Here is a 20,648-nt window from a genome sequence, read left to right as displayed (position 1 = left end):
TGGGCAAACTAATAATGATATTTTGTAATAAGCAGAGGCAGATTTACCCCGAAGCTAATGAAGCTTAAGCCTGAGACCCTGCCTTACAGAGACACATTCCAAGGCCCCAGCTATGTGTTCATGGGACCGTTCTGTAATCTTTTTCTTAAAAAACACCTCAAATTTCTTAAGCTTCAGGCTCTGTATGACCTGAATCCACTTCACAATCTTTAGTCATCCTGGGGTTCCTGGGTGGCTCAGTCAGTCTGCCTTCAGCTCAGGTCATGATCCCAGGACCCTAGGATGGAGCCCCACATTTGGTTCCATGCTTAGCAAGGAATCTGCTTCTCCCTCTCCCACCTCCTCTGCTTATGTGCTCCTCTGTCAAATAATAAATAAAATCTTTTTTTAAAAAAAAAACCTTTAGTCAGCCTATCTTAGGAGTTCCCAAATTGAATTTCAAGTCTCAGTTCTGCAGTCAGCTTGAGAAGAGGGATTCCTATAGTTAATGACCGAGACAGACAAAAGGAAAAAAAAAAAAAAAAAAAAAAAAAAGCTCTTCTAACCAAAGGAGATACCACTCTCCTGATTCTGATCAATTACCCACACAAGCATTAAGGCCTTCCATAGTTTCCCTCTACTTTGAAGGGCAGAAACTAAGCCTTGGCTGGCATCAATACCCCAGCAGACAGCTGATGAAGACTGATCTATGATACTCAGGACAAAAGTCTTAATAGATGACAGAGCTGGGTGTCGTTGGGTTTTTTAGCGGGGTAATTACACCGGGAGAGTGGGTATTCAAGGCAGGTACACCGGAACACACACACACACACACACACGCCCCAAACTACACAACTTTTGGTCAAATAAGGCAGCATCTGTGTCCTTCACCTGTAAAAACAGGGTTAGTAATAAAGCCTACCCTGTGGGATTTGGTCAGGATTAGAAAAGCTAATTGAAAGACCTAACCCAGTCCCAGACTCTCAGGACACGGTCCATAAATAGAGGACAGCAAATAAAAGGGGTAAGTGGCTGATCTTGAGAGCACCGACAGGGAATCTCCGCACGTGGAGCCTAACGCCGCACCGGAGAGGAACCACCACTCTACTGACAAACAGCAGGTGCAGAACTCAGTAGTGAGGAAGGGACGGACGCTTCAGGCGGACGCGTACTGGGCCGCGTGACTGACTGAACACTGGGCTGGTCCGAGTCTCTGAGCCACCGACAGTCTCGGGCCGGCTGTCAGGCGACTGCGTGCCGGGGTCTGAGGGGCCGCTGTCCGCCGGGCCGCGAGAGAACCGCTGTCTCCGCGGCCCACCCCGGCCCCGGGCCGCCCCACACCGCGGCCCGTCGCCGCGCGCCGGCTGGATCCCGACTCCCCGCGGGGGCCGCCGCCCGGCAGGGCCAGGTGCGGGCGCCGTCGTCCCTCCCGCCCCGCGCCGGGCAGGGCGCCCCCGACTCCCCGCGGCCGCGGCCCGGGAACAATGAAGCGCCGGCTTCTTTAAGGGAGATACCACCGCGCCGGCGGGGCAGGGGACGGCGTCCTCCCGGATGATCGCACCCAGTCCCGCGCCGCCGCCGCCTGGGCAACTACACCGTCCGCAAACATGGCTCAGTGACTCTGACAAAAGGTGCAGCCTCCCTCCCGGCGGGGCGGACGCCAGGCCTCCCAGCTCGGGCCGCGCCTCCCCGCGGGCCAGCCGAACAGCTCCGCGGCCCGCAGGAACCCCAGGCCCGAACCCAAGAAGATGCACCAGGCGTTCCGCCCCAGCGACCCCCGCACACCTGCCCGCAGCTCGGTAGGTGGGAAGGGGGGCGGGGAGGCAGCGGGGAGGCGCGCCGGGCGCGCGCACCCCCAGGCCCGGACCCGCTGCCGCAGACCGTCCCCCGGGGCCGCGGGCCGTGCGCGCTCGCTGCGGCTGGACGGTGACCGAGCCCCGGCGGGCAGCGGCCTCCCCGTTCCGGGCCCGGCCACCCCTGCAGGGAGGGGCACTAGTGGTGCGTTCCGGGGCGCGCACACCTTCGGCGACTCCCGGCTCCCGCGAGCCACAGGAGAGGGAGGAGGCCGGCGGAGCGCGGGGCGCGCGCCCAATAGGGACGGCGCTCGGCGTCCCGGCTCGCGCTACGGAAAGCCGGAGGGGGGCGGGGCCGCACGGCGTAAGGGGGTGTGTCCGCGCGCACCACGGGGGCGCGCGCCGGTCTCTGACTGGAGGCCGCGGCGGCTGAGGCGCGAGCTGCCCGATAATGGCGGCCTGCAGCGCCCGTGAGAGGGAGAAGCGGCGGCGGCTACCCTGAGGTAAATCTGGCCCTTAGGCCTGGCACCGAGGCCCTGCTGCAGAGCCAAGGACCCTGCATGCGCCTCCCTCCCCGGGAGGCCTGTCACAGACCTGTCAGCGGAGTCATCCTACGGAAGGCCCCGCGCTGCTCAGGCCTCCGGCCCGCACCCCTCAGGCCACCGGCGCCAGCTGCGGCCTCCTCTTCTGCCCCTGGGCTCCTCCCCAGGCCCCGGGCCTCAGCCGCCAGCCCCGAGGAGTTGGGGCCGCCGCGGGACTGGCTCCTCGGGGTGAAGGGCCTCGGGAGGATCCCCTCCGGGTTTCCTCTGGACGCCGCCGGGGAGGGGGAGGGCCTGATACTCGGCCAATGAGCGGGGCGCTGAGCCGCCGCGTCGGGCAACACCTCTGCCCGGGACTGGCCCTTCCCGGGCCGGCAGGTGTGTGGCCTGGCCCGCCGGCGGCCGTGCGCGGGCTCGGCGGGGCCCGCGGGAGGCCGGGGAAGTGCCGGCCGGCCGGCCGCGGGGGCTCGCGTCCAGGGGCTGCGTGAACGCCCCCTCCCCCTTACTCGGGTGCTCTTTCGCGCGTGGCCATGGGACAGCCTGCAGGAGACGAGCCGCTTTGAGCTGCAGAGTAATTGGCGCTCCACGGGGAGCAGGGGAGAGCGCCGTGGGTGGACCTGGGGCAAGGCGTCCGTGGCAGGGCATCGGGCGCTAGGAATTGCGGCAGGAATTTGAAGGGGGTTCCAGTTAGAGGAAGTGGGACCAAGAAGTAATCTCAGAAGCTTTCATTTTCTTTATTAAATCCATCCTATGAACTTAAAGTAGCTGTACCCAATTTTTCAAGCTCAACAGCCAATAGCTTCTTCCCCTCCTCTCCAAACTGCACGCTGTAAAGATTGTACAATCTCTTGCCCATCGTGGCAATCTACAAATGAGAATCTGTTCCAGAAACTCGTGAGGATTTTAACATTCTTTGGAGAATGAGGTGGCACGCTTCAGAATTTCTTGATTCAACTCACCAGCATTTCTGTGTCAGGCCTTTGCTTCTAAGCCTTTAAATGATTTATCAAGTTGAATTTGAAAGCACCCTGTCCAAGAGCCCCATCATATAGAGGACAGTTTTTGGTGGCAAAAATGGCCTACATCTAAATAGGTGTTTAACAACAGAAAGGTAACAATATTCTAAGTAGCTTGCTTTATTTTTAAAGGACCATTTTTTCTCCACAAACTTCATTTATTTTGCAAGAAATGAGAAATAGCAAAATTAAAATAGGGACATATACAGTTTGTTTACTTTTTAAAAAAAAAACCTACATATTTTCAGTTCTATATGTAACCTGGTTCACTTTCAGTCCCTAAGCACAAGCCAGTTATATTTCTGTGAGAGGGTTTTTTTCGTTTTGACATGTTTATGAACTTTTGTGTGTGTCAGCTTTAAGGAGAAGCAGTGGAGTGCTCATCATAAGAATGATTAATTCTTTGGTTTATTTTTAACAGTAATATTTTGAAGCAGTTTGTGCAAGAGGCGGTATAGTGTAATGGTTATGGTTATGAATGTCAGAGCCAAGTGGCCAGGTTTCAAAACCCAGGTCTACCAGTTAGTAGCTGTTTGACCTTAGGCATGTTGCTTAAATTCTTCGTGATTTAGTTTTCTCAACTATAAAATGATTGTAATAACATCTATTTCATAATATTGTTTGAGGATTAAAAGTGCTTGGAACAGTTCCTGATACATGGTAATACCAAAGTGTTAGCTGCTTTATTATTATTATTCAAATATTTAGATTTGCCCATGATATAACAAATCTTTTTCAAGCATTGCAAACAGTGAGACAGATAATTAAATCATACATAAGAAGGTATACAAACCAGTAAGTATACTTAATTTCAACAGAGCACTTTGTTGATTTTCCAGAAACTTTGACCTTGAAGATGGTGAGTAGCCAGCCAAAGTACGATCTAATACGGGAGGTAGGCCGAGGCAGTTACGGTGTTGTGTATGAAGCAGTCATCAGAAAGACCTCTGCACGGGTGGCAGTGAAGAAAATTCGATGCCATGCACCTGAAAATGTTGAACTAGCCCTGCGTGAGTTCTGGGCACTAAGCAGTATCAAGAGCCAACATCCAAATGTGATTCACTTGGAGGAATGCATCCTACAAAAAGATGGGATGGTGCAAAAAATGTCCCACGGCTCTAATTCTTCCCTTTATTTACAGGTATGTATGGTTAATGGGAAATAGAAATGACTTGAACTTCACATTGGTCAGCAAGAAGAGGAACAAAAGTGTTGAGTGAACTTTTACTTTAAATACAGGTGTTTATATAGTTAGGAGTAGGTAAGGGTCTGCCAAGAACTGAGTAGATGTTTTCTTTAAAACAAGGTTTTATTTAAACCTGTGATGCAAATACCTAAAAATAACATAAGCCACCTGTTATGCCATGATACTTGCCAGTCTGCATGGGAATGGGACAACATAGGAGCTAGAGAAGTGATCGAGATTAGAGTCTAATAAATTCACCTATTTGAAATCAATTTTTTTTTTTTTTGGAACTGAAGCCAGAAGAAAAGGAAAAACTCCATAATCAGCAGCACCCATATAGATAATTGGGCATTTTAAAATAAATCTGGTTTGAATATAAGCCTCCTCTATTTTAGAGGATTGTGTGGTTTCTTAACCATGCAACTCTAGTTAATTTTCATGAAGTATATGGCATGGCACTTGAATGTTTTTTTTTTTTTTTTAAGATATCATTTATTTATAAGAGACATAGAGAAAAAGAGGCAGAGACATAGAGGGAGAAGCAGGCTCCATGCAGGATCCCCCATGTGGGACTCCAGGAGCATGCCCTGAGCCAAAGGCAGATGCTCAGCCGCTGAGCCACCCAGGTGTCCCAACACTAGAATGTTATTAATAGTGCTAAGAGCTAACATTTGGGTTCCTACTCAGTTCCACACTCTGCTAAGTGTTTTGTTTTTTATTTTTAAAAGATTTTATTTATTTATTCATGAGAGAGGCAGAGACATAGGCAGAAGGAGAAGCAGGCTCCATGCAAGGAGCCGGATGTGGGACTCGATCCCGGAACTACGGAATCATGCCCCAAGCTGAAGCCAAACACTCAACCAATGAGCCACCCAGGTGCCCCTCTGCTAAGTATTTTAAAGGCAGCTGCTCAGAACAATCCTATGAGGATAGTACTATTATTATCATCATTATAGATGAAGAAACAGAGGCTTAGAATACATAATCTATGCAAGTCACATATACAGCAAATGGCAGAATTGGGAGCTGAATGTAGGACTGTATCTGACTGCTAAAACTTTTGTTCCCTTAACTTCCAAATTACTCTTGCTCTCAAATTACTTTTTGTAGACCTGGGGAAAGCATTAACATAGGAAAACAGAAAATGTTTGTTTGTTTAAGGTTGGCTTCTGGCATAGATCAAAATCTCTAGTAGGTCTATATTTGCTGAAGAGAAAAGATACTTAAGACATTGTTAGTTGAAGACCAGAGAAAAAATTCCAAGTCCAGTCATTCTTGGAAAAGAAACAACGTTCCATTAGTATGTCTAAATTCAGAATTTTACCCTCAAGGTTCAGAAGTATGATTTTAAAACAACAAAAGCTTTTGGACTAGGAACAACAAAGAAAACAAACACATTAATCTGTGTAATTAGAAACTTGAAAAAAAAAAAAAAAGAAAGAAACTTGCTGGTTTCATTATATGGTGAATAAATACCAATCTGGAGAACCTAATTTATATTGCAGTTTTAGCATGCTATGTCCTGAGGTTTTACCTCTTAAGGCAGTGACTATTAAGCACAACTATTTAGCCTCTATTCCATTTATTATTTACTTTTCTAAAAGTGCTTAGTATGTAAGTTGCACTGATAGAAAATATTAGAAACATTCTTACCGCATTCCCTCTTAAAAGTGGATAGAACCTTGATGAACTTTGCATTGAATTTTGGAGACAAAATGTACAATCTCTTTTGGTCTACAAAGATATTTAAATATATGATTTAGGGCAGCCCAGGTGGCTTGGTGGTTTAGCACCGCCTTCGACCCAGGGTATGATCCTGGAGACCTGGGTTCGAGTCCCATGTCGGGCTCCCTGCATGGAGCCTGCTTCTCCCTCTGCCTCTCTCTCTCATGAAAAAATAAATAAAATCTTAAAAAAGGGGGGATCCCTGGGTGGCTCAGCGGGTTAGCGCCTGCCTTTGGCCCAGGGTGCGATCCTGGAGTCCCGGGATCAAGTCCCACATCGGGCTCCTGGCATGGAGCCTGCTTCTCCCTCCTCCTGTGTCTCTGCCTCTCTCTCTATTTCTATAATTAATAAATAAATAAATACATACATACATATATAAATATTTTTTAGATTAAATAAATAAATAAATATGTGACTTCGTGCCGATGGTATCCTTGAGTCCAGATCAAGCAACCTTTATAGTAATTAGGCATTAGGTAGTCTTTCTAGACTTTAGAGTGTAAAGTATTAGGGCACCTGGCTGGCTCAGTTGGTAAAGCACACAACTCTTGATATTAGGGTTGTAAGTTTGAGCTCCATGTTGGGTGTAGAGATTACTTAATAAGATGTAAAGTACTTCCAAACTTGACTCAATTATTTTTTTAGTCTCTTTTTTTTTTAAAGATTTTATTTATTCATTAGAGACAGACAGACACAGGCAGAGAGAAAAGCAGGCTCCTCGCAGGGAGCGTGATGCAGGACTCGATCCCAGAACCCCAGGATCACACCCTGAGCTAAAGGCAGATGCTCAACCTCCTGAGCCACCCGGGCGTCCCGATTTTTTTTTTTTAATCTAAAGCACCTCTTTATTGAGTACTCTCCTTTATCTTTTAAGGCCTGATAGGCCTGTGTTTGACTTGTAGCATTTTGCTAGCTGTATGATCTTAGCTAATTAACTCATCTCTCCCAGCATCTGTATCTTCAAATGTATAATAGGAATAATAATTTTTTTAAAAAAGGAATAATAATTTTTACCTTCCATGGAAGTTGTCAAAATTAGAGATGATACAGGTATAATATTTGGCACATAGGAAGTACTCAGTAATAGTACCTCTATGAAAATTGTCTTTTCTATGGACTTACTTAGTTAACAAGACATTGATCAGGTCACCTGGGTGGCTCAGATGGTTAAGCATTGGCCTTCAGCTCAGGTCATGATTTCCAGGTCCTGGGATTGAGCCTCATATGGAGCTGCCAGCTCAATGGGGAGTCTGCTTCTGCCTCTCTCTCTCTGCCTCTCCCCCTCCTTGTGCTTCCTCTGTTTCTCTCTCCCCAAAATGAATTTTAAAATCTTTAAAATTTTTTTAATTAAATTAAAATAAAAAACAACATTGATCAACACACTTATTAATAAGCAAGTGCCTTCTCTAAATTTATATCTAGTAAAAACAAATCTATAGTATGACCACAGAGTCCCTATGCATGGCCTTCTCCATTCCTTACACAAATTTTTGTTTTTCTAGATATTTTTTCTAGATATCTTTCCTAGATATTTTCCTTGTTCTGAATGATTAAGTCAGTTCCTACTAGCTAAAAAACTCACCTAGGAGAAAGTGCAAAGTAATTAACAAAGGTTACAGTTTCAACCTCAAGGATATAGGAGCATATGAAAGAGACCCTGACATAAATTGAGGATTTAGGAATTATGAACTGTTACAACTAAAACTTGAAGTTTAAAGAGGAATGAGCCATGTGAGTGAGAAGACTTTCCAGCCAGAAAGAACTGACATACAAACGTCTTGAAGCAAAAAGTACAAAGCATTCTAAGAATTGAAAAAATAGTAAGACCTGGAGAGTTGTTTTAAATGAGACCAGAAAGATCAGCAGGGTCAGAGAATCCCACAGCCCATGTTAAAGAGCTTAAACTGTATCTGAGAGAATAGGGAAGCTGTTGAAGGACTTTAGGCAAGAGAACCAATGGCTGATGACATCCTCTACACAGGGAAATAAGTGGATTGGGCTCTGTACTTCTGTATCTCTCAACCAGTGGCCCTTAAACTGTTGCCCTCAGGCAGTTTTTATGTGGCCCAGATGATAAAACTAGTTTTCACATTTTTAAAGAGTTTAAGAAAAAGAAAGAAAAGGAAGAATATGGAACAGAGACCTTATGTGACTTGTTAAACCTAAAATATTTACTGTCTGCCCTTACTCTAAGCCATTCTTTGAATGCTGGGACTCTGCATGAAGTTTGCTTTTGAGAGTAAATACAGAAGATGAGAAGAAATGAAGTAAGAGTGATGGCACTGGTCTTTAATCTCAGCATATTTAGTTAACAGTGCATCTGGTAAATAATTGTGTGATGTATAACTTTCTAGTCTTTCATTTTCTGGCTCACTGGCAAACACATGCAACAAAGAAAATGCATGCAAAAGACATCTGCAGACCGTTGCAATTACAGCTGTTTGCCATTGGGGGAGATGTGAAAAGGTGTTCTTTGCTTCTGCCCTCCAAAATGACAAGAGGAAGTACTAGTAGACTTAAATGTAAAATTAGCAGTTCATTCATTCTTCAACAACTCTCCAGCTTCCCTACTGAGTTTTTATTCAGTGGGTCTGAAAAGGCACCATGGGACAAATGTTTTCAAAGCACTATATGCTGTATTTTAAACTGGTAGCTCATATTTGGTGAAGTAATCAATATATTCTTGAATTTTAGGTAATAGTTATAATTTGATAATGATAAAATAGTGATTTATTCTAGGTTTTCAGCTTGTAGCAAATATACAAACTTATATTTGAATTTTTATATTAAAATGTTAATATGTTTTTTATAAATTGGTTTTTAGAAGCTATCCAGTGATAGAGATTGCTGATATATTTGCATTCTGCCTATAGAAGTTTATGAAGTTATAATGGCAGTTTTTACTTTTATCAGTGACTAAAGGAAGGCTTTATTTCTGAAACAACTAATGTTCCTTGATCATTTTTCTCTGAATTTTACAGATTATATAATGTTGATGGTGTATGCCCAATGAACAAGAAACATATTTTAGGCAGTTTAATTGAATAGAACTTCCTAATTGATGTTTATACACCAACTGGCAATCTCCCAGGTATAGCTGCTGAAATACCAGTTTTTTCATGAAGCTATTGGCTATGTAGGTAGAGTTTAGCTCCATTAACACATGCAGAAAATATATAGTCAGTTGGACACTTTTCAAAATAAAGCATTTATTTATTTACTTATTTATGATTTAGTAAGCTCTATGCCCAACGTGGGGCTTGAACTCATGACCTTGAGATCAGGAGTCCCGTGCTCTACCAGCTGAGCCAGCCAGGTGTTCCTAAAGCTATTTTTAAATATGCTTTTACCTCTTTTGACTTAGAGATTTGGTATGTATTCATTAGAGGCAAAGTGACAGTTTGAAGTACTGAAATTTAAAATAAAATGCACATATGAAAGCACTGACCAAATAAAACATTCATGGATTTTCCATTTAAAATTGGGAGTCCGGGCAGCTCGGGTAGCTTGGCAGTTTAGCACTGCCTTCAGTCCAGGGCGTGATCCCAGAGACCCGGGATCGAGTCCCACGTCAGGCTCCCTGCATGGAACCTGCTTCTCCCTCTGCCTGTGTTTCTGCCTCTGTGTGTGTGTGTGTGTGTGTGTGTCTATGAGTAAATAAATAAATTAAATAAATAAATAAATAAATAAATAAATAAATAAATAAATGCTTTAAATAAATAAAATCTTTAAATCAATCAATAAATAAATAAAATAAGGAGTCCAACTAAACCAGTTATTCTTTTTCTGTAGCTGAATTGTATAAACTGTGCACATGATTGTAATCTTTTTTTCCCTTCTTATAGCTTGTAGAGACTTCATTAAAAGGAGAAATTGCCTTTGATCCCAGAAGCGCCTATTACTTGTGGTTTGTGATGGATTTTTGTGACGGCGGAGATATGAATGAGTATCTGTTGTCCAGGAAACCCAACCGTAAAACTAACACCAGCTTTATGCTTCAGCTGAGCAGTGCTCTGGCTTTCTTGCATAAAAACCAGATCATCCACCGAGATCTTAAGCCTGATAACATCCTGATTTCGCAAAGCAGGTTGGATACCAGTGACTTGGAACCCACACTGAAAGTGGCCGATTTTGGTCTCAGTAAAGTTTGTTCAGCCTCTGGGCAGAACCCAGAAGAACCTGTCAGTGTAAACAAGTGTTTCCTTTCCACAGCCTGTGGAACAGATTTCTACATGGCTCCTGAAGTGTGGGAGGGACATTACACAGCAAAAGCTGACATCTTTGCTCTGGGGATTATCATCTGGGCAATGCTGGAAAGGATCACATTCATAGACACAGAGACAAAGAAGGAACTCTTGGGGAGTTATGTAAAACAAGGAACTGAGATTGTGCCTGTTGGAGAGGCGCTTCTGGAAAATCCCAAAATGGAACTTCTCATTCCTGTGAAGAAGAAGTCTATGAATGGGCGAATGAAACAACTGATTAAAGAAATGCTGGCTGCAAACCCTCAGGATCGTCCAGATGCTTTTGAACTAGAACTCAGATTAGTACAAATTGCATTTAAAGATAACAGCTGGGAAACGTGACACATATATTGTTTGCAAATATCTTGGATGATATGCTGCTTATGTTTTAACAGTGATGCAACAACATAATGTGGCTGAAAAAGAATATAAAAAGCTAAACTCCACCTTCTAAGGGTTTAGATTTTATTGTGGGGTGTTTTTTTTTTTTTTTCCTCGTTTTTCTTAAGTCCAAGCTGGCCATTTTGTTAGTATGTTTTAAATGTGTATTACCAATGTGGGTGTACATTTTTTAAAATGATCATTGGTAGAAGTTTGGCAGGAAAATTCTCTAAGAGCCAAGAAGAGAAGAAAGTCCAGTTTTCTGGAAATAAGTCTCTTAAGTATTTTAGACATTCCTTGTCAGTATTAGGAATTTCCATGGAAGAAGAGGTTTGCATGCTGGTAATGCAACCTTTGAAGCTTTGTAAAGGAAACATATATGTATATATTTATGTATATGTAAGTATGTGAATGTGTGCATTTTGCATTCCATATGAAGAAAATGCCACTTCTGTTTAAATTATTTGATGTAGGTTTGGGTTTTTGAGATTTGCTGGTGAAATCAGTGATGAAAAATAAAAGAACCTTCCCTCATCTTCCTACCCTGTCCCTCCCTCTAATGAAATCATACTACATTTTTTATTTTTGTAATATTATACAGCTTTTTTTAAGGCATCATTTGGAGGGTCTAAAATTATCCAATTAAACATAAACAAAATTAAGTGATCCAAAGCTGCTGAAGTATGTTTGAGCTCTCCAGTGCCCTATAAGCTGCAGGAGTTGCATTAGCCATGCAATCATGTGGTAGCAGGTTGGCAAGGACCTTGATTCAGTCATACCTTCTTTAGGTAACCAAGCATTCAATTAACCAATTGAACCACTGCACTGGAACATGTCTGCACTTGAGCATCTGCAATCTGATATGAATCTGAACACAGGATTCCTCTGCAATATATATGAACTATCCTACTTGATATATTAAGTTTTGATTTCAAGACTGTCTAAGCCTCAGCATAAAGTTGAAGAAATCAAATGAGCTCCACCCTCACATTGCCTGCTCTGATATGGTCTCTTGTTTAATCACTGGAATTCCTTTCATTTTGGCACTAATGCTGTTTTCTCTTGTCTAATTTAACACAGTAATGATGATATGGTTGTGTTAAATGTTGATCACCTTTTTCTAAAGTGGGGAGATGATACCTATACAGTGTGGCAGATGGATAAAATATTGTCGCATCAACTATATCTTTCAAGTAGAAACTTCCAAGTTATTGATTTTATACAGTCACTTGGTATGGTCTATGTCAAAAACCAGTAGACTGTTACACTAATTGAAGTTAGTTTGATTTTTAACCCTATATGGTTGTCTCCGATTTGTTTTCCTATAAATGCAGATAGTTAAACTTTCTAAGGAAAGTTTTGCTAAAACAGAATATTAGCCTTTAAGGTTAGATAGACTTTAAGACGATTGCATCTAGGTTAGTCTTTATAAAGCACTAGAATCTTTGGTCAAAGTTTAAAAAAAAAAAAGTATTAGAATACTGAAATCATTAATAGTTTGCGGTCTCCTCAGCTTTTTTTTTCCCTAAGGTTTTTTGTTTTTAATTAAAGTGTAGTTGACACCCAGTGTGTCTCCCCAGCTTTTTGGAACATCCATAATTTTTGGAATTTTGGTATCATAATTCTTTCCTTATTTAAAATGTGTTTGGGAACTAGAGAAGGTAAAAAAAAAAAGCACAAAAAATTAAAAGTATATAAAATTTCTGAACTATGCGTTACTTGGTCTGGAAGTTTAAAATTTGGACTGAAAGGTTTTATTAAAATAAAACCTTTTTTGAAAAAAAAACCTTTTAAAATAAAAATCATATACTTTTAACATCACTTTCAAGCTAATAAATATAAGAAATTTTTTGGAAATGAGAGGTGGAATACACTGGAACCTCATGATAATTGACCCTCTGGATCACCAAATCACTGTAACACAGATCTGGCCAAGGGGACTGACTTACTGGAAGTGAAAAGTATTATAATGTTGCATCAATAACATGGCACTTCAGCAGAGATTCATGATGATTCAGGTGATAGTATGCCAGTGCTTCATTTGCTCTTCAAATATCTGTGTACTTGGAGCCATGGTTTCCTAAGTACATAGTTTTTGGTCTTGCCTCATTTAAAATAGTTAACGATTATCATTTATTTTGAAAGTTTTCACTTGTGAAGTGAATCTTTCATTGACAGCAAAGGTATGAGGTGATCAGGAAGTTTCTCATAGAATTTTCTCAAGTCCTTGTATTCTAAAATAGCCTATGATACCAATTCTTTGTCTTTGTTTTTTCAATCAGATGGTATTTTATTCAGTACCTACTGTGAGCTCAGCACTAAAGGTCAGTTGGTAAAATGACAGTTTAAAAATGGCATATAGCCACAGGCCTTTTCCAGCTAGGAGTAAGAAATAAAAGGTTAATGATACTTGGAAATTCCTGGATATTTGCTAGAGGAAAAATGAAAGCAAAAATTTGTGCACAGTGCCTTGCCCATAATAGGTACTCAATAAACAGTTATTCCTCAGAGTCTCTTGCCATGGTTTATAGTGTTTTATGAAATTTGTCTTAATTGAAAAAAAGACCAAATATTTCAAATAAGCTTATAGGCAGCTGTGGCCAGTTAAATATGGGGTTGTACAGTTAGTTCCTAGAATGTTATTTTGCACTAGTTGTCACTTAGAAAGAAGGGGTTCCTGTAGATTTTTGGTGCTAAGGGATACTTTGTCAATATGATGAAGTAAATGTTAAGTGTCAGATAAATAGCACACTGAATAGTTCTTTCTGCTGGTCTGTTTTTTCCTCTTTGTTGTTGGTGTTGTTTTTAATTGTAAAATGTTTATCAATCAAACTATTGTAGCAGCTACAAAATAATTCACCAGCATGACAAAATGGTCAAAAAAATAAGTCATCAGCACTTCAAAAATGAAAGCAACTTTTGAGATTTTCTTTTAAAATTGTCAAATATATTTTATGAAGAATTTATAAAAGGGGGAAATGATTGTAATTTATTGTTCATGACTGTTTTTTTTTTAATAAAGTGAGTTTCAACAAAAAAACAACCCACCCTGAAAATTTCATATTGTTGAATTTGGTGGCTCTGTATAGTTCTATAGTGCTTTACTTCATGAACATAAAATAGAGGGTATAATATTTGAATCAATGTCATTTTCACCCTATTAGGTGAAACTTTCTGTAATAGAAACGATTGCTGAGGAAAAGATTATTGAATTCTAGGAATTTCTTTCAGCATTTCAAGTTCTCAAATTTTAATGCTTACTATCTTGTATTTGTCAGAAGAACTTGTACTGCCTGAAATAAATGATTTTTTCATTAATCCTTCTATCTCATTAAGATAAGGATACATCCCAGACTCAGAATGAAATATAGTAAATGTACCAAGAGGAAGTAATTTTTCAACCCATAACTTGAAGGCATAGTTTCCTTTCTACAAAGTCATCTGACCTGCTTTTTTTCTTTTATAGGTTTTATTCTGTATTCTCTAGAATAAACAAGTACTGAAGACAGTGCACTTAGTGGTCCCGTGGACCACCAGAGGGAGAAATGGGAAAAAGAGAACAGTGCTATATGTGATCTAGCGACAAGTAGGAAAGAAGGCATCAGGAATTGCGGCTGCTTCTGACTCTGCCACCTTCCCCTGGCATAGCCTTTGTTGACAGGCAAATTTTGCTTTCTATTTAGATATTAATTTTTTTTAGATATTAATTTTTTTAATTGCATCTCAAACTATAAATACTTGCATTTACTAGCTTTTACGTAATCACTTGGAGTTTACAAAGAGCCTTCACATGGTGTTTACATAGCTTTTCAGTGGTGTTTACATATCTTTTAAAATAGAGACTGGCTTTTTGATGAGAAAATGAATGAAATATTGGTGTAAGGTTTTTTTTTAAAAAAAAAAACACAATTACTACTGTATATAAGGCCGCTAATTGTCCTTTTTTTTTTTTTTTTTTTTAAGCTTTTATTCACGAGAAACAGAGAGGCAGAGACACAGGCCGAGGGAGAAGCAGGCTCCACACAGGGAGCCCGATGTGGGACTCCATCCCAGGATCACAGGATCACCACCTGAGCCAAAGGCAGACGCTCAACCACCGAGCCACCCAGGTGTCCCCGGTGTAAGGGTTTTAATGCCTAATCTCAGGCTCCAGTTGGAGTTTTCTCTAACAACAAAGCTTTATCTTTCTCACTGAAGGAACACCCCTGGTTGTTTTGGTCTTTAAATTCAAATGTTGCTCTCTGAGTCGACCAATCATAGATGTCCTCTAAAATGCAGTGTAATGATAGACAGTTGGTTTGTGGTTAGATAATAACTTCTACTTGAGAAAACCTCCCGCCACACCTCTTGAGGGCACAGTGCGTCTTGCGTCATTTAAAGGCAGTACTTTCTCTTTTGCAATGATTTCTCATTGGTCAAAAGGAAATTGTTTAAAAAAAAAAAAAAAAAAAGAGGTCTTTGACTTCACTCTTTCACTTCCTGTTCAGCCCTGGTATTTCAACCTTAGCTTGTTCTGAGCAGAAGTTAGGCAACTTGGTATTACTGAGGGCATCACAGCCTAGCGGCTAAAGCACAGGTTTGCTATATCAGAGATGGTGATACGCACATTTCAGAATTTTTATAAAGGTCAAATACTCGTAACGTGCCTTGCATAGTACCTGGCATATTTAGTTCTCAAATGGTAGCCATTGTTGTTCATTGTGTTCTGATTTAAACAATATGTTGAATGAATGAATGGATTCTCAATAAGCCAGGCTTCAGGTGCAGCTTTCATTCTTTTCCTTTTGGGAGAATCTGATGAAGGCATTACATCCTCTCCTCAGGAAAATGTTTGTGATTTCAGGGGGAACTTTGGGGATGATGGGTATGTTCGTGAGTTTCATACATATATCAGAAGTCACCAAACTGTACTTATATTTGATGTGCTTTATTTTACATCAATTATACTTCAATAAAGCCATTTAAATTTTAAAAAAACTGATGCCTAGGATCCATCCCATATTAATAAAGTGAGAATTTCAGTAGGTCATGCACTCAACAGTATTTTTTAAGTATTACCAATTCTAATGTGAAAATGGTAAAATATTAAAATTGAAATAGTATTGGTCAGACTGTGGGGTAGGAAGAAAAGTCATAGGTAGTAGTATTTTTTAGATTCGCTTACCTCCTAGCAACCAACGCCCAGACCCGTTTCAGCACCCCACCCCAAATTCAAGTCCCTATCTTCACTCAGACTGTCTGCCTCATAGTAGAACACAGGTTGTGTTTCTGAGAAACAGAAGGTGTAATGCATTAAATCACTATCAGGTATGTTATTGTAGAGTCAGGCTTTTTAAGAATCCACCAAAGGAATCCAGTCTTATCAGGGGATCCACTAGAATTGTAAGCAAAATTTTATGTGAATATGCATTTTTCCATGGGGACAGTTCATAGTTTTTAGCAAATTCTTAAAGACACCCAAAAGACTAAGAACCACCATGCAAGTCATATCAGGAAACACTGCATGAGAACTCTGGGTGCAGGGTACATGGAGTGGATGGACATTGAAAAGAAAAGAATAGACACCAAACATATTGGGAAACTAAGTCACCAATCGGCCGAGGGCAGGCTGGAGTTGAGTGACTGACAACAACCATTCTTGCCTAGGTCTATATGTCAGACTACTCTGTTTGCAGAGGCTCTGGCCCCTCTCCAGCTGGCTCACAAACTAATCGGCCTGCTCCAGAGACTGGTTGGGCCGTGCCTTTTCCAGTTTAGCAGACAGGACTTCCTGAGGCTGAGATCTGGTGGGCCCTCAACCCCTCTGCTCTAACCATATCAATACCAGTGGTTTTTCTAGTCTTTCCCAAAGGCATGTCAGTGCCTGTGGGCTACAATGGGCTGTGGAGAAGAAAATGTTCTTTGAGGATAAATTACATGTTTATCTGGACTCACTTTCAGCCTAGGCCTGGGTCCTTAGACAAGAAACTTCCCAACTTCAGGATATCTTTTAGGGACATAGGACCCAAAGAGTCCAATAGGGAAGTGTCTTCTGCCTTCATAATAATTACTGTCAGCAGTACTAGGAATAATTTCTTTTTTTTTTTTTTAATTTTTTTTTTTTTTTTAATTTATGATAGGCACACAGAGAGAGAGAGAGAGAGAGAGAGGCAGAGACACAGGCAGAGGGAGAAGCAGGCTCCATGCACCGGGAGCCCGACGTGGGATTCGATCCCGGGTCTCCAGGATCGTGCCCTGGGCCAAAGGCAGGCGCTAAACCGCTGCGCCACCCAGGGATCCCACTAGGAATAATTTCTAATAGCCCTTCCAGTTCTAAGATTCAATGATTCAATTCAACATGGAAAATTATTAATGAAAGGATCATGAGATTTACAAAGAAAGGTCACATATCCCTGCCCTCGGTTGAGAAAACAAATCACACAGTGTATCCTTATAAATTTCCTCAAAGACACCAAGAGATAAGAAGTGTCACGTTCCTTCATCCTTCTAGGACAGTCAAGATTATAGGGAATTTTTCCAGAATTATCCATCAGACTTGGAGAAAGTCCTCTGGTCCTCTTCTGTCCACTGAGATGCCTAGTGACCAGATCCCTAGGCCAGCCCTATTCAGACACAGAGGCCTGAGTCCCATTCCATCCCATCAGAAGTCTCACTGCCATGGGTCACTATTAGAACTCAATTCTCAAAGAAATCAACCACATGTCCACCCCTTCAGTCTCAGGAAGTCCCACTTTTGCAGAGGTAGGTAGGATTGCTTATTTCCATCTTGTAACACTTTGAGCCATTTCATCACCCTTGAGACTTGAAAAGCAAAGCACTTGTCTCTCCACGGGGACAAGTGAACCCCTAGGACTCCAAGACAGAAAGCACTATTACCCTCTTCAAATGGCAACAGGAAAATTGCCTTTCAAGAAATTAGCACCACTGTGTGCCCAGTACTTTTTAAAATACTTTTGAGAACTATTTAATCTATGTATGTTAATGAACTGGATTTGAAATAAAAACTTGAAACTACAAAAAAAAAAAACCTAAAGTGACAATGTTTGGTTTCAAAAATATAATAATAAGGAATGCCTGGGTGGCTCAGCGATTGAGCATCTGCCTTTGGCTCAGGGTGTGATTCTGGGTCTGGGGATCGAGTCCCACATCCGGTTCCCTGCAAGGAACCTGGTTCTCCTTCTGTGTCTCTGCCTCTCTCTGTGTGTCTCCCATGAATAAATAAATTTTTTTAAAAAAGAAAAGAAATAGAGCCACAGAGAGGGTGGTACATAACCTGCCTGTGGTCTACAGTTTGCTCAGGATCTGAACCCAGACTGTGAGAGCCTGTAATCTTAGTCACTGCTTCTCCCCACACAGAGGCAAGCCACAAACAGAGCCCAGAAGGACTACTTCAGGGAATGTATGTCAGAAAAAAAAGAATGAAGACAGCAGGATCAGAATATGAAGGGTCTTTGAAGACAGGCAGAGGAATATGAACTTGTGATCAAAGCTAAAAAATTAATGTGTCTTTTTGTGCTAGCATCTACTCTCAGCATTATAACACACATAGGTTCTCCCATGGTATTATCCATGGATGGACTTCGTAGCATCTGGAACCCCCTACAATTTTAGTGTATTGTATCAATGTACATATTTTTGGGAAGAGGAGCTAGAGCTTTCATCAGATTCATATGTGGGCCCATGTCTTCCAAAGGCTAAGAAACTTTGGAGGGTGAATATCAATGGCTAAGTCCCTGTTCACCCATATGGTTGGTGAAACCTTGGGCAAAACTCAGAGCCTACATTTCCTTATCTGTAAAACAGAGATAATAGGGGATCCCTGGGTGGCTCAGCAGTTTGGTGCCTGCCTTCAGCCCAGGGTATGGTCCTGGAGACCCAGGATCAAGTCCCACTTCGGGTTCCCTGCATGGAGTCTGCTTCTCCCTCTGCCTGTGTCTCTGCCCCTCTCTCTGTGTGTCTCTCATGAATAAATAAATAAAATCTAAAAAAAAAAAAAAAAACAGATAATAATGTCTACCTCTCCATAGTAAATGTGGAAGTGTCAAATCACGATATTGTACAACTGAAACTAATATAGCACCATATGTTAACTATACTGAAAATAAAACATAAAGATAGCTCCCTGAGTTAGTTGTGAGAGTTAAATGTCATTATAAATAACATACACAGTCATACCATATAAAACTCATACCATTAAAATGTAAGAAGACTATAAAAATGTTATGAAACAAATGTGAGTTGTGATCATGAAATCCATGTTTTAAACTTTTTTCCAACAATATAGTGGATTAGAAACCTAAATAACCCTCCTGATGAAAAAAATTAAAATGTTGTATAAAGGAGAGTTGTTGGTGCTTTTTAATTCTTTTTTACTATGCTGCTGAGCTGCCATGAAAGTTAGGAGTATGGCCCTGCCCCAAAATGAAGTGAAACCAGGAACTATGGAAAGTAAATGCACAAATTATCTTTAACCCTCAGGGTGCCTGCCAACACCTGCCCACCATAACATCCTCCTTCCCTGTCTGCATAGGACATATAGGAGACAGATAAATCCCAGGGCCTCTCCAAGATGGGAACATTAATATGAGACCCCAAAGGATTATAACTACAGCACAAGGACTAATATGAAACAAACACTAGCACCCAAAAGGGAGGAGAGTTAAAACTTCCTATGTCAATTCTGGCCCTGGGAAAAAGGGGCAAATAAAATTTCCTTTAAGAATTCATAATTTGAAAAAAAAAAAAAAGAAAAAGAAAAAAAAGAATTCATAATTTGTAGGGCACCTGTTAAGCATCTGCCTTCTGCTCAGGTCATAATCTCAGGGTCCTGGGATCCAGCCCCGCATCAGGCTCCCTGCTCAGTGGGGAGTTGGCTTCTTCTCTCTGCCTCTCCTGCCCTGCTCCTGTGCGTGCTCTCTCTGCTCTTTCTCTCTTTCACTCAAACAAATAAATTAAAATCAAAGAAAGAAAGAAAGAAGAAAGAAAGAAAGAAAGAAAGAAAGAAAGAAAGAAAGAAAGAAAGAAGAGAAAGAAAAAGAAGAGAAAGAAAGAGAAAGAAAGAAGAAAGAAAGAAAAAAGAAAGAAAAGAAAAGCAAGAAAGAGGGGCACCTGGCTCAGTCAGTAAAGTGTGTGACTCTTGATCTTTAGGTTGTGAGTTTGAGCCCCATGTTAGGTGTAGAGATTAAAATAAAATCATTTTTTAAAAAATATTTTATTTATTTATTTATTTATTCATGAGAGACACAGAGAAACAGAGAGAAGGGCAGAGACATAGGCAGAGGGAGAAGCAGGCTCCCCGTGGGGAGCCCAATGCAGGACTCAATCCCAGGACCCCCGGGGATCATGCCCTGAGCCAAAGGCAGATGCTCAACCACTGAGCCACCCAGGTGTCCCCTTAATAATAAAAATCTTAAAAAAAAATTCATAATTTGCAAGCCAGCTCCCTCATGAAATAGGAAGTCAAATCACATTACTTATGTAATCTTAAAATCCTCAAGTAAAGAATTTAATTTAAGGTGGTATGGGTTAGTAGTACCAGAGCATTATTGACAGAAATAAATACAAATTGTCTTTGGAGGAACTTGATGTCAACACAGGCCTCAAATAATTCCTACAAATTTCTAGGCAATGTGAGCAGCTCACGGTAAGAAAAGAACCAAACACACAAGGTGACAAGGCACATGAGGGAAAACACATAGAATTGATGTGGCAGAAACAGACCTTCAAAGATATCGGAATCACCAGACGCACAATATAAAATAACCTTAATATGTTCAGAAAATAAA

The 20,648-nt window shown here is 41.4% G+C and overlaps 2 protein-coding genes and 1 non-coding gene across 5 annotated transcripts in view; 1 reads left to right on the top strand and 2 right to left on the bottom strand.

The window, feature by feature from the left end:
* The window catches only part of TRIM63 (tripartite motif containing 63), a 67,952-nt gene that overhangs the window by 45,905 nt on the left and 1,399 nt on the right, over positions 1 to 20,648 (bottom strand). Inside the window, exon 1 of one of the 2 annotated variants that reach the window (XM_049098699.1) lies at positions 2,367 to 2,556. The exons of the other annotated variant lie outside the window; for it this stretch is intronic. The gene's annotated coding sequence lies outside the window, so the exon portion shown is untranslated. Of the gene's footprint in view, positions 1 to 2,366; positions 2,557 to 20,648 lie in introns of those variants that run through there. 2 annotated transcript variants of the gene reach the window in all.
* PDIK1L (PDLIM1 interacting kinase 1 like) lies at positions 1,553 to 14,181 on the top strand. 2 transcript variants are annotated; one of them, XM_025447140.3, is made up of 3 exons: positions 1,553 to 1,778; positions 4,167 to 4,468; positions 10,084 to 14,181. In XM_025447140.3, the coding sequence occupies exons 2-3, from the start codon at positions 4,184 to 4,186 to the stop codon at positions 10,822 to 10,824; spliced, it is 1,026 nt and encodes a 341-aa protein (XP_025302925.1). In that variant the 5' UTR covers positions 1,553 to 1,778; positions 4,167 to 4,183; the 3' UTR covers positions 10,825 to 14,181. The 2 variants fall into 2 exon arrangements, with proteins under 2 accessions (XP_025302925.1, XP_025302924.1); XM_025447139.3 differs by lacking the exon at positions 1,553 to 1,778 and adding an exon at positions 2,118 to 2,275.
* On the bottom strand, positions 9,484 to 9,556 carry TRNAR-CCU (transfer RNA arginine (anticodon CCU)). The gene has a single exon. It is a non-coding gene; the product is annotated as a tRNA-Arg (tRNA).

Source organism: Canis lupus, chromosome 2, assembly GCF_003254725.2.
Source record: "Canis lupus dingo isolate Sandy chromosome 2, ASM325472v2, whole genome shotgun sequence".
Taxonomy (NCBI): Eukaryota; Metazoa; Chordata; class Mammalia; order Carnivora; family Canidae; genus Canis; species Canis lupus.
The sequence above is the reverse complement of the archived record's forward strand: the minus strand, read 5'-3'. Positions and strand labels throughout refer to the sequence as shown.

Bases quoted from the DNA above. Each gene is read 5' to 3' on its own strand.
- PDIK1L (XM_025447140.3), top strand. From the start codon at position 4,184: ATGGTGAGTAGCCAGCCAAAGTACGATCTAATACGGGAGGTAGGCCGA. The intron at 4,469-10,083 runs GTATGTATGGTT...CCCTTCTTATAG, and splicing joins ATTCTTCCCTTTATTTACAG to CTTGTAGAGACTTCATTAAA.